Below are 12,674 nucleotides of genomic sequence, written 5' to 3' on the forward strand. Positions count from 1 at the left end.
GGCCACTGTCCTAAAGCCAGTGCAGCCGAGAGCCACAAAGGTTTAGTCACTCCCTCTGAGTGGTGCAGAGGATCGATGTGGGGTGCTTGCAGGAACCCAGCACGTTCCAGGTGAGTCACCTCAGAGGAGCCCAAGATGAGTTTCTCTGGCTTGAACACATTTCTGTTTTTGTGGGGTAAGGTCAGGTTTGTCTGAGTTTGGGGGTGGGGTGGGGTCCAGGGAAAGTCAGCTAGAAAGGAGAGCCTCAGAAATGGGACTCCAAGGATCTCTGCTGAGCCCAGAGGAAACCCCCCAACATGGGTTCTCTCTCCTCCCATCTACCCACAGCTGATTTTCAATTTACATCTGAATATACCAGAAAAGTCCTGTTGAACTAGAGGACCAGAACTATGGAGAAAAATATGTGAAGTGAGTTTTGTGCAACAGATGAGGGATGGTTTCTAGAATGTTTTGACAACAGGCTGTATCACCTCTTTACCTGGTTTAGATTTCCTTACAATCCATTAGGCTTTTGCCACCAGTTTCAGGATGGCTGATAGAGTCCCAGGTTAAACGAGTTAATACTCTCATAGTATCCAGGAGCAGACCTGAGCCGAAATACGGCAACTCTTAGAAGTCATTTTGGATCAGACAGACAAGCAGACAGGTAACAGACTAACCATGCTGAGTGGGAGAGTTCCAAGGGGCCAAGGAAATTTCCCAGGGTAAGTGAGGGACAGGAGTTCAAGAAGAGCAACGGCCACGTCTGCCACATTCCCAGTCACAAAGCCACACGTTCCAGCTCCCAGGTGGGGAAGTCACCGGGGAAGGCTCACTGCAAGCTGGTGTCTTTAAAATCTATGGGGACTTTAATCACCTTCAACTCCAAATGTCTAAATCAGGTGCGAGTCCTGATCCCAGGGCTGAGGAGATCAGTCTCTTGAGTCAAGGTTTCCTGGACAGAGCGCAGGGGGGGAGCTTTACCCAGCCGCGCAAGCCTGGAGTAAGCGGACGGAAAGATGGCGGCAGGGCAGGGGGAGCCACCGAGTCTCCAACACTGCTGTGTCTCGAACGCCCTGTGCTTTTTTCTCTGCCAGGACCAGCGCGTCTCAGGAACAAGAGTGGCCCATTTTGGTCATTCTAAAGCCTAGAACCCAAGTTCAGGAAAGAAAGGCCACAAAGGAGCCCGGGAGGATGGGAGCACTAGGTGCCCTGGGGTCGGGGCTGAAGAAAAGGGACTCATGGCTGAGAGTGGTGGCTTCCATGTGAGCCAGACACATCTACCTGAACTCACTGTTGAAGCCTTAGCCATGCAGGGGAAATGAAATCTCAGGTACAGGACATAAAAGTCATCTTGTTCCACTCCCAGAAGGTATCTCATCTCAAGGCAAGCTGCTAGCTGCGTGGGGTCCGCAGCCAGCCTGGGCAGTGGCAGGTCACGCTGACCATGGAGGAGCCTGCCTCTGATTCCCAGGGCCCTTCATGACTGTATTTATTCCAAGGGCCTACTCCTAGGGCTGTTCTGGGTTGAGGGCGCCAGCTTCCCCCTCCGTGCTCCAGTGGGCCACTTCCTGGTACCCTTCTAGCCCTGCAAACTCAGCTGGTCACAAAATGCTTCCTTTCCTGCCGCTTCTGTCTGTTCTCTTCTGGATCTGGTCTGCTTCTCTCTGGCAGGCTTTTGGACTTTTTTCTCTCCTGGCCCAGATGCAGGGGGATTCCAGCTAGGAAGAGTGTTCATCTTCTGGAATGCAGCTCAGCCTTAACTGTACAACCTGGAGGCCTGGGCTTCAGTTTAATTATCAAATTTCAGCGTGGGCATTCTCTGGAGTCAGGTACAGCTGTGGGCATGGGAAGAGGCGCGCCGGCTCCCTTGTCTCTTTGCCAAGCCCACCAAGCATTTTAGGCTACATTCTCACCTCACCTTCACGACTGCCCCACGACATAGATGACCGGTGATGTTCCTGCCTCCCTCCCTCCCAGGATCCTCTCCCCCATGCCACCCGCACTGGACAGATGAGGGCACTGAGGCACAAGGAGGTTCAGTGGGAAGGCAGATCCAGGGCTATAGTCCAAGTTCAAGGAGTTCAGGTCTCCTGCTTCTCCAGTTAGGGCTTGCTTGTTGCCAGGCCTGTTCAGCATCCCCCTCAGCTTCTGCTCCTGCACCCTCTCCCTGCCCCCTCACCCATGGGGCACAGCTGGGGAGCTAGGCCCGCAGCTCAGGCGGTGTGTCTGGCTGCCGGCAGGGGTGAGACACTTGGAAAGCCTCCAAGGCCAGCAGCGTCTTGTTGATGCGGCTGATGGTAGGGTAGGGAGTGAGATCCACCTTGAACCTGTGGCAGGGCAGAGAACACCTGTCTAACACCATCTCGACACCAGGTCTGCCAGGGCACAGGGAGAATGCCCTGGGGGCGGCGAGGGCCGCACAGAGGCCGGCTGGATGAGGCCCTGGGGGCTGGCCAGGGAAGGGCCAGAAGTTGTCCAGCCACATGGGGGCCTGATTCACAGGCAGCCTTGGGGATGGGCGGGTCTCATGCAGGATGGCCTAGCATCTCTGTTGGCTACTGCTCGAATTCCAAGTAAAGGCGATTCATTGAGAACCTACTACATGTAAGGCACAGGGCTCGCCATTTACATACACAGATAATCTCTCCACCCATGTCATAAGCTTCTCAGGGGCAGCGAATGTGGCATAACATCTCCGTGTCCCAACGGTGCCTGGTGTGATGCCTTCCAGAGAGGTATTCTCTCATGCCTCACCGAAGGGCTGATGGAGGACAGCAGAGGAGAGCTCCCTGCCAGGCACGGACACGGCACGTCGGGGGGAGCAGACTCTTGGGGTGGTTTCTTCTAGGGGTGTCCACCAGATGAGCCACCAGCTCTTAGGAGCAGACGCTAGACAGTATCAGAGGGACTGTGATGGGCATGGGAGGGGGCGTTCCACTGAGGTCCTCCGCCTGGCTCTTCCAGGCCACAGGAGCCGGGGAGGCCTGGCCCAGGGGGGCTCCTTGGCCAGTCTGGGAGAGTCTCTGCGTGAGGGGCTTCCCCAGTAGCTGAAGTTAGGGCCTGACTGTGGGAGGAGGCTTGAGGGGAGGAACCAGGCGGAAGAGGGAGGATGGAGGGGCTCTGTCTTACCTTTCAGCGTTTGCCACCTGAGGCACTAAGCAGAGATCAGCCATGGACACCTGAAAGAGGGTTGGGGGGTCTGCCTCAGGGTGTGTGCCCTGGACTCACAGGCTGGCCTGGCTGTGTCCACTGGGGCGCCAGCCCCTGGCATTCCTGTCTGCTTCTGGCTCCTCCACCCCATCCCCCCTGCCCCACCTCTCTCTTCTTCCCCCTCCCTGGGCCTGTCTGGGTCTGTCCCCAGAGCTGCTGTGCTTCTCCCAGGCCAGGTTCCAGTTGTCCTGACAACCAAGTCTGTGGGTGGCCAGAGAAGGTTGGACTGTCTCAGTGGATCTTACCGCGCTTGTTAAAAACCACCATCATAGGCACTTACTGAGGGCTCCCAGCAGGGAGGAGACAACTCAGGATGAGGTAGGGGGGCCCTGGAACCAGAATTATGACCTTGGTCCCTCTCCCCACCCCCACGCCTCCTCCAGAAGCTCTCTGACCTGCCCCTGCCCTGGGGGTGGAGGGAGAAGGCTCCTGTGCGAAGGCCTGGGAGGGCTTACCTCGTCTCCCACACAGTACTTCCCTGCTGTGCTCCGCAGGATCTGCTCCAGAGCTGTGGGGAGGCCACGAGAATCATCTTACTCTGGGCGCAGAATGGACCTCGGCCCCCACAGTTCTGAAATGGGCAGCTATCTGAGTGACCGGCTGGGGCATGTGGGCTCAAGGGAATGTGCCAACCACATCTGGAGAGAGTTCATGGGGGTGTGGGGACAGATGATGTTTCCCTGGGCTCCTCAAGCCCAGCTGTCCTGCCCTCCCCGAGAAGGGACAAGGCTGGCCACTGGCCGAGGCAGCAGCTCTCCCACGGATGGGCCAGCATGTTACTGGTCTTCGGTTCCTGGCTGGGGTGGGCAGTGAGGCCAAGGGTGGACCTTCCTGCTCCAAGGGGTTGTGGGCCTCGGGGCTGAGGTTCCCAGAAGTGCCCGAGGTTGAGGCCAGGTCTGGATGCCATCCAGCCCTACTACCTCCTCAGCCCTACGCCCCTACCCTCACCCATGCCATGGTCAAGAGCAAAGGGCCTGGGAGGCTGAGTCAGAGGCCCAGGGCCCTAGGCACAAGGGCCATTTCTCTGAGTGGTCACAGGGCAGCCTGCAGGGGGAAGGACTCACCGTTGAAGCCAGAGCGCATGACCTTCTGGGCCCAGGTCAGCTGGTTCTCTTGTCCTACTTGCTTCAGGACGGACAGGTTCTACGCAACCAAGGATAAGCTATGACTGGCTTTGGGAGCCAGGCTGGGCCTGACCCCCAGCCAAGCCCCCTCAGGGCAGCTCGGTTCCCACCCACCCCTGGCTGTCCATCTGTCCTCTCCTGGGCTCCATGAGCCCCCTCTCCCCATCAGGGCACTGGGAGGGGGTGAGTGATCCCAGCAGCCACCTTCTCGGGTTGCTTGAATGGACCCTGTGGTCTGGAAGCTTGTGGCCCCGGCAGAGATGCGCAAGGGTCGGGGCACAGGGCGCTGCCATGGCTTTAAGGTGTGTGGCCATGACCTGAGGCCCATCTCCCCTGCATCCAATGCGTCTCCCTTACATGGCTCCTCATGAGGAGAGCGAGTGTGTGTGTGTGTGTGTGTGTGTGCGTGCGCACACACACGGGCACAGCACAGGGGTGGGGCTTGGATGGAGGAGGAGCATAGGACTGGCTTCCAGGAGATCTGGACTCTGGTTCCATCCTTACAACCCTGGAACCATTTCACTTCTTTTTTTTTTTTTTTAAGATTTTATTTATTTACTTGACAGAGAGAGAGAGAGAGAGAGAGAGCAAGAAAGGGAATACAAGCCGGGGGAGTGGGAGAGGGAGAAGCAGACTCCCTGCCGAGCAGGGAGCCCGATGCGGGGCTCGATCCCAGGACCCTGGGATCATGACCTGAGCCGAAGGCAGACGCTTAACGGCTGAGCCACCCAGGCGCCCTGAGCCATTTCACTTCTGAGCTTTGGCTTCCTCATCTGTAAAATGGGGCTGTCCGTCTGCCCCAACCTCCTTTGTTAAACAGGACAAGGTAACTCGGGTATGGGGGTCCAGTGCACAGTCGGAGGGCCCGGGCCCTGGTGCTTACCCTGCCATACTTAGCTGAATGACTCTGCAAAGTCCCTCCACATTTCTGGGGTGATTTCCTCATTTGCAAAGTCAGGGGTTAACACAGATGAACTGTTTGAATACTTATTATTATTATTATTATTATTATTACCAGTGAAAACTTCAAAAAATAAAATCTGTTGAGACTCTCAATCTAGAACACAGAACAGATGAGAGGGAGGCTGTTCTGGTTAAAGGCGGGGGTGGGCCTGGGCTATGCTGTTCTGCCTCCCCCGCTGCCACTTGGCCTCACCCCTCCCCAAGCACTTCTGGACTAGTCCTTGGAAAACCTGGGGCTCTTCAGAATGCGGCTGGGGACCCAGCAGGGGAAATAGTTTCTGGGATCCCTTACCCCTCTGCCACATGGTCTAGGTCTAAGCCGCTGAGAATTCCTCCTGTGCTCCCGCCACCCCCATTCCCAAGCTGGGTGCCCCACTTTGGCACCTCACACTCCGCGTGTCTAAAGGTAAGAGCACATGGGGGGAGGCATGCAAGAGGTGTGCAGGGGTGCAAGTCCAGAGCCACACCTGCAGAGGCTGGATGCCACTGGCAATGACATCGGAAATCACGCGCACCTGGGCCCTCCTCTTCGGGTCCTGCGGCAGGAGGCGTGGAGTGGGCCGAGTTTCCTCCAGGTACTCAATGATGGCCAGCTGTTTGGAGGGGAGCAGTGAGGCATGGGGAGGGCATGCAGACCCCTGGACCACAGTGACAGGGCCAGCAAGCTCCTCCTCGCCCTCCTCAGCTGGAGCCCATGAAGCCAAAACTCCCCCAGGGAGGAGCTCTTCTTGGACCCCCGTCCTGCAGAACTTAGTTCCCTAGAGGCTAGAGTCTCCCCTCGCTTCCCCAAACCACCTGGCAACCTTCCTCCCTCTGGCAATAACTTATCATGTCCCTACTAAGGGCCAGGCGCTTGGCCACCCAAACAAGGGCTGTGAGGGCCTCTCGCTCAGGGCACCGCTCTCACCAGGGGCCTCCCAGACCCTGCACTCACTGACTGGCCAATGGTGATTCCGTCAATCTTCAGGGCCGGCACCTGCTGCATTGGATTCAGTGCCTGGAATTCTTCAGAGAACTGTGGAGACAAGGAACTGATGAGCAAGGTAGCCTGGCCCAAGTTGGCTAGAGCAGAACCAAGCCAGCAGGAAGACCCCAGGCCTGCGGCCCACCTGCACTTCCCTCCCCTGGGGAAGGCCCTGGCTCCAGAGAGATGCCTAGGGGATCCATGCCGTATCCCCAAATCCAGTGGCTGCTGAGCTCCAGGATTCACCCCAATGGCCTGGCTATGTGTTTTTCCCTGTACCTCACACTGTGGCCATCAGGGCACGTCCAGAGGGCCCAGCATGGGGCAAGGACCCACTCGCTGCCCACTATCCTGGGGTCAGGCACCGAGAGACCAGGCTGTGGCATGGGGCCTGGAACCTGGGCCCTTCCCATGGCTCCTCGTGCTGCACAGCCTGCCCCCCTTACTCCCACTGGGAGAGCCGGCAGGTTCACCTCTTGGGGGGGCAGAAATCTGCACCCTCTGCTGGGTCCCTCTCCAAGACTTCCCCCTCCCACATCGTGGCCTACGGGCGGTCTCCTTACCTGCTGTCCCCCATCCTTTATGAGGTTGATAGGTACGGTCTCGTAGTCGATGCTTTTCAAGGCCAGAGCTACGAGAGACAGCAGAGTCAGGGGACAGCTTCTGGCTCGACGTGAGGCTGCCGAGGGAGGCTCCTTTCTCCACGCTGCTAGGTGATCAAGGCCCAGCCTGGCCTTGCCCCGTTTCTCCAGCTTCCCGAGTCACCACCCATTCCCCACCTCAGGTCTCTGACGCTCCGGCTCTCTTGCCCCTGAACTCTCAGAGCCTTACTCTCCACACCCCGCACCCCAGGCATGTGCCCGGGCAGCCTAGGAGCTCCTGGAGGGCAGCAGGGAAGTGTCCTGATTACCTCTGCCCCCCTCCAGGGCCGTAAACAGGGGCGAGCAGGGCTTATTTGTTGGAGACTTGCAATTGTTCCCTCATGAAGGCGTCCAGGGGCCAAGGAAAGGTGCTCAGGTGACCACAAAGTGCACACACAAGCAGGTGACACCTGCTAGAGAAGGATCCCACTCTCATCTGTTTTCTCTGTCCTGAGTTGTCGACTACCGATTCCAAGCAGAGCATCAGGGCTCTCTGGTGGTCTCACAGCATCTGCTGTCACTCCCAGGGAGATTTCCTCTCTCTGCCCTTGGATCATTTTCCCTGGTCAACCAAGTAAGATTGTGTGTGTGTATACATGCAGACAGGCACTGAAACATAGGGATGGCTGGTCTCAGGTGAAGGCAAAGGAGCGAGGGAGGAGGAGACGTGTCGCAGGCTGAAGAGAGCCTGGGAGACGCGCGGCCACTCCTCAGCACTGGTCAGCCCCACTGTGGACAAGTGGCCAGGCCCACGCGGGCCCTGCAGAGACAGCACTCCAGTGGCTCCCGTCTGGCCAGCTAGGGCAGAGGCCCTGGGCCCAGGGGAGGTGTCTTCTCGGAGGAATGTGTCCTCTGGCACCCCAGTGCGCTTGCCTACTGATTCCAGCAAATACCAAGTGACGGTGGGGTGGGGGAGGGTCATGGTGGATGGCTTCCCGGTGAGGGCCAGACTCCTGGAGGCAGACTGCTTGGGTTCAGATTCCATCACATTTGCTAGATGTGTGGCCTTGGGCAAGGAGCTTAATGAATTAATGAGCCCCTGTCCCTCAGTCTCCCCATCTGACAGGCAGCATAGTGCAGTAGTTAAGAACACGGACTCTGGAGTCAGACTAGCTGTTCGAATTCCATCTCGGCCTCTTGCTAGCTCCATAGTCTTGGGCAAGTCATTTAACGTCCCCATGCCTCAGTTTCCTCACTTGTACAATGGGGACAATAATGATCCCTCCCTCCTAGGGTTGCCAAGGTTTCAATGCAATGATGTACATAAAAACACTCAGCATGGTTTTCCCTCAGTATGAGCGATGCCTATGATCTTTGCCAAGCGCTGTGTCAAGCTGGGGCTACACCGGAGGGCCCCACGTTCTGCTTCCTCAAAGCCTCTGGGGTTGACATGGGCCAGTTCTGTTTAATGTGCCAGATGAAATAAGATCAGAACTGAGCAAGGCCAGCTGTTCCGGGCCAGTTACCAAGCACCTCTGGGTTTTGTGAGCCTGCTTCCCGCGTGGCTGCCAAGTGGCTTTGGAGAGCAGTGCGGGAGACCTTCCTGCCACCCCCGCCCTTTGCTGGACTTCCTCGGTGGAGGTGCCCTGTCTGGCAGAAGACCCCCGCGTCCCTGGCCAGCTTGTCACTCAGGGCTCTTTCTACCCCCATCCCCTCCCGCTGCGCTCTTGCCGGAGGCCCAGCTCTTACCGATTCGAACTCTCCATGAGCAGGAGCTCCGGAAATAGGAGTAGAGGATGGGCTGAGGAGACAGGATAAGGATGCCCGTTAACCCATGCTCGTGGGGTCCCCTGCCCCTGGAGCCCACTGGCCTCAGCCAGGGAGCTTCCCATCCTGCCAGGCCTCCTTCCATACCTCAGGCCGACTCAGAGCTCTCTGGGTCAGAGGCCTTGGGAGTTATGTGGGGTCCCTCAGCTCCAAACTGTGCCGTCACACATCCCCGAGGTCCAAGGGGCCCCAAAGGGGCAGCCAGCCTGCAAGTGCCCTCCTTACCTTGCCAGACTCAGTCATGGCGTCGTGGTGACCCTTGGCCTCTCAGGGAATGTCCCCTCTCCCAGAACTTGCAGAGTAGGGGGAGGAACCCTGAAGGGGGTGGATCCCATGAGCCAATGGGGAAGCTGGGCGAGACAAGCTTCAGGGAAACTTTGACTCTGGTCAGAAAGGGCGTCTCTTTCCAACTTGGGGGAAGCCTTTTCTGTTCCTGGTGGAGCCAGGTTTGGTGTCCTGGTTTTGAAGCAGTAGTTCACGTGGTTCAGTGGGCTGAGAGCTGGCGTACCTGGGGTCTGGTCCCAGGGCAGGAACCAGCTCTACATGATCTTGGGCAGATCCCTGCCTTCTCTACTCTCTAGTCTTTTCTCCCTCATCTGTAAAACAAAGGGTTGCCTTAAAATGACAGCTGAATTCCTCCCAGCAGTGACAGAAAGACCAGGAATTCTAGTTTTTTGATGCTTTGGTGCCCATCTCTTTCAGCCCACCACCCACCAGTCCTCCAGGTTCTCAGCTGGTCTCACAAAAATAGCTGCGGGATATGCCCATTGACTCCAAAGCTGAGGTCACAAGAGGACAACCCACAGTGTTCTGTTTTGGTCTACTTGTACTTAAAAATGTTTCAACTGGCTGCCAACATTAAAAAATCAGGATGTTTCATATACAAATCCTACTGTCTGTTTTTTCTTAAAAAGATCTAGAGACAGTAGTCTTGGGTTCCTGAGTAGGAACAACTGATAAGAGACAATTAACAGCCCCCTTCAGTCAGGGCGCACCCTCTGACCTGCTATGTGCCCTACCCGGCCCTCTTCTCTCATCTTTGTTATTGAGGCACTGAAGGAGGCTGAGTGTGTGACCTCTAATCTAAAGTTTAAGACACTCAAGGTTAACCTCCCCCATGCTTCTTGAGTGATCAGCATTTCAAAGCAGGGCCCAGGATGGAGTTGTCAGTAATTAGCTCTCATGAATCTCTGGGGAGACATATGTGTATCCATATGATTAGGGAGAGAGAACACAACAGAATTTCTAGATCATCCCTGTCTACCATCCCTCCGACTACAGACATTTCACACAAGTTCCCTCTGCCTTCTGCACCCGTCAGCACACCAAACTGCTCTGTGACCCTGCCTTCACCATCCCTGAACTACCAATTCTGTCTTCTAGGTGGGCAGAGGCACAGTGGGAACCTAGGCCCTCCCAGGTTGGTTTCCAGGCCTAGGAGTTCCAGCCTGCCTGTACTCAAGGCACCTTTTGTGGGGAAAGTAAAGATGGTCCAGGTATGGAGGGCAGGTGATGGACAGCAGGTGTCTTTGGAAGGGGAGGAGTTAGGAGGCCAAAATTAGATGTGCCCTATTCAGAGGTACATCCCTGTCCTTACCTGGTCAGGGCCGTCAGGGAGGGACTGCTGGCGAGGGATGGGACCATTAGAGAGCCTCAGCCATTAGCTTAGAATCCCTGGAGAAATGCCTTACCGAATTACTGTATGTTCCATCTTGACCTGTACTAAGGGTGACCACAGAGTCACTGTGAATGCCACTGTTCTCCAGTGTCCTACTTATGGGCCATCAGGAAAAATAACAGAGAGCAGTTTCTGCTCTTCCTCCTACCAGTGATAACTATATAAACTATCCCGTGTTCCTTTTTGCACTTGTAGAGCCAAGTTTTAAGCCCAAATAAAGTATTCATCTCATCACCACTCCTGGAGGAAGTTTGTTTCCAATTCAAATATGGATTCTGACCACTCTAGCAGGTTTTATTTTAAAACCATTTCTCACGAATCGTTTTGAAAGACTCCTAAAATGCCATTTGGGAGGGGGAGGGCTATACCTTATTAAGGTGATGCTATATTCCACCCGATGTGCCTGACATCTTCCTTGGTGGTTCTCAAACTTGAATAAGACCTTAAAAGGCTCATGGGGGTGCTTATTAAGCATGCAGATTCTTGGGTCCCTTCCCCCAAAGATGACCCCGGGGCTCTGGGCCGGGCCGGGGAGTGCAGCCTGAACCCGGGAAGTTCCCCTGGTGACGGCGATGACTTAAAGTGCTATTGGCTCCCCTCGCCCCAGGAGCTCTCGCAAAGTGCAAACCACCCGGTAAGGCCCTACGCTAACAGGACCCGTCGGGCCGACTGGCCGGGAAAGAGCATGCGGGGCTATACGGAAGAGGGAGGCAAGGGACGACGTCTGGAAAGCCTAACAGAGAGGACTGTGAAAGACAGGTGAAGCGCGAGGGTACAGCGACTCCACAGCGCCCTGCACACGCCGCGAACGCGAGCCGTCGGCGGCCCAAACCTCCCTGGACTACAAGCCCCAGCGGGCAGCGGGCAGCGGGCACCGCGCAGGCGCAGAGCGGGGGCCGCGAGGCGCTCTGCATGCCGGGAGTTGTGCGTTATGGAAGCCGCGAGACGGGGCGAGCGGCGCACCTTTGACCCCCGCCCCCCTGGGTTTCTCAGTGTTCCTCAGTAAGCGCCCCCTCCCCGGACGTGTGGCACAGACCTTCCCCGCTTGCATCTCGCACCTCCGGCCACTCCTCTTCCAGGGCCGGAGACTTCGCGCCTGGGACTCTCCGACTCGTCGCGGACTGAGGCCCAGTGAGGCCCCGACACGTCAGAACCAGCGCTTCCGTCGTGGTAAAGCGAGGGGTTGGACTAGAACGATCTTTGAGGTCTTGTCTGGCTCGCCCCGCCCTGCCGCCCCGCCCCCCCTCCCGAAGCTGCTGGGAGTTGCAGTTCTTTGAGCCCGTTTTTTCCCCGGCCGGCCCGCCGGGCCCGGGAGATCCGTCATGCTCTGCGCCACCAGCCGCCTTCTAGCGGCCCGGACGGCGACGGCGCTCCCCGCGCAGCCCAGAGGCCGGGGCCCCGGGGCCCGCTGCCGGCGAAGGGAACTACATTTCCCAGGGCACCCCGAGCTGCCCCTGGGTGACTTCTTGGCGGGGCGGCTCCCAAGATCGAGCGTGTCGGCGGGCCGGAGGGCGATCCTGAGGAGGGGCAGGATGCCGCCGGCGGTGCGCGGAGGCCCGGCAGGGGTCGAGCTGCGTCCCCGGCGGGGCCGCTGTGGGCCCCAGGTTACTAGGGCTGTGGGGCCGGACGTGGCCGCCGAGCCTACAGCGCGGAGCCCCAAACGGCCTGCTCGGGGCTCGCGGCGTTTCGAGGCAGCCGGCCGGTGGGCCCTGCTGGCCCTGGTGACGCTGCTGGCCTTCGCCACCCGCTTCCACCGTCTGGACGAGCCGCCACACATCTGGTGAGTGACAGGAGGGACTCGGCGGGTCCCATGGCAACCGGGTGGGAGTGATGCGCTCTCTGATTGGCCCGGGGGCACGGAAGGGGGCGGGAATCACAGGAGGAGGGGCGGGACTGCGGTGGAGGGGAAACAGGTTGCTAGAGGTAGCTTTTGGCCAGGTGCAGTTTCTGTGAGAGGAGTCATTTTTGCTCCTTAGGATCCGAGGAAGCAGTCTCTCAGATTGTGGCCTTGACCTTCCAAGGAGAATTGGAAATCTTAGTACAGAATTTCCTAAGGCCTGAGTTCCTAATCTGTAGGATTTCTAGGCATCAGGGGAGGTGAAAATCATCCTTGGGAGCAGGGACAATTTGTGTGTCCGGAGAAGGTGACGAGGGTCTCAGGAAGCAGGTCTGGGGTCATCTTGTGAAGAGAGACTTGTTTTCTTAAAGGTTTTATTTTGTAGGACTCAGATTTCACGAGATAAGCATAAAAAGTCTCCAGCTTGAAGGAGGAAAAGTTTTGCACAATCTGAAAATGGTTAATTTGTTTAGCCAACAAGTGATAACATGTTTTGTCAGTATCCCTG

At 57.3% G+C, this 12,674-nt stretch overlaps 2 protein-coding genes across 6 annotated transcripts in view; one reads left to right on the top strand and one right to left on the bottom strand.

Moving 5' to 3' along the window:
- Nucleotides 1-1,752: 1,752 nt before the first annotated feature.
- On the bottom strand, nucleotides 1,753-11,504 carry GSTZ1 (glutathione S-transferase zeta 1). Its single transcript, XM_028097635.2, has 9 exons — nucleotides 11,366-11,504; nucleotides 8,574-8,625; nucleotides 6,807-6,874; nucleotides 6,214-6,294; nucleotides 5,747-5,872; nucleotides 4,257-4,335; nucleotides 3,648-3,700; nucleotides 3,112-3,161; nucleotides 1,753-2,309 (listed from the first exon to the last, which is right to left on the bottom strand). Exons 1-9 carry the CDS (start codon nucleotides 11,378-11,380, stop codon nucleotides 2,183-2,185), a joined length of 651 nt encoding a protein of 216 aa, XP_027953436.1. The 5' UTR covers nucleotides 11,381-11,504; the 3' UTR covers nucleotides 1,753-2,182.
- POMT2 (protein O-mannosyltransferase 2) overlaps nucleotides 11,253-12,674 on the top strand; it is a 42,668-nt gene continuing 41,246 nt past the window's right edge. For 3 of the 5 annotated variants that reach the window (XM_028097600.2, XM_088024495.1, XM_028097611.2), the window contains exon 1: nucleotides 11,254-12,109. In XM_028097600.2, coding sequence (XP_027953401.1) covers nucleotides 11,652-12,109 — 458 coding nt within the window. In that variant the 5' untranslated portion in view covers nucleotides 11,254-11,651. Of the gene's footprint in view, nucleotides 12,110-12,674 lie in introns of all 5 variants that reach the window. The other 2 variants (XM_088024494.1, XM_088024496.1) reach the window with 2 other exon arrangements.

The sequence above is a fragment of the Eumetopias jubatus genome, unplaced genomic scaffold (genome assembly GCF_037043125.1).
Source record: "Eumetopias jubatus isolate StellerSeaLion01/CBP00866 unplaced genomic scaffold, mEumJub1_p1.0 scaffold_7, whole genome shotgun sequence".
NCBI classification, from domain to species: Eukaryota; Metazoa; Chordata; class Mammalia; order Carnivora; family Otariidae; genus Eumetopias; species Eumetopias jubatus.

Bases quoted from the DNA above. Each gene is read 5' to 3' on its own strand.
- GSTZ1 (XM_028097635.2), bottom strand. The intron at 3,162-3,647 runs GTAAGCCCTCCC...ACCCTCTTTCAG, and splicing joins AGTACTGTGTGGGAGACGAG to GTGTCCATGGCTGATCTCTG. The intron at 2,310-3,111 runs GTAAGACAGAGC...GCCCTGCCACAG, and splicing joins CAGGTGGCAAACGCTGAAAG to GTTCAAGGTGGATCTCACTC.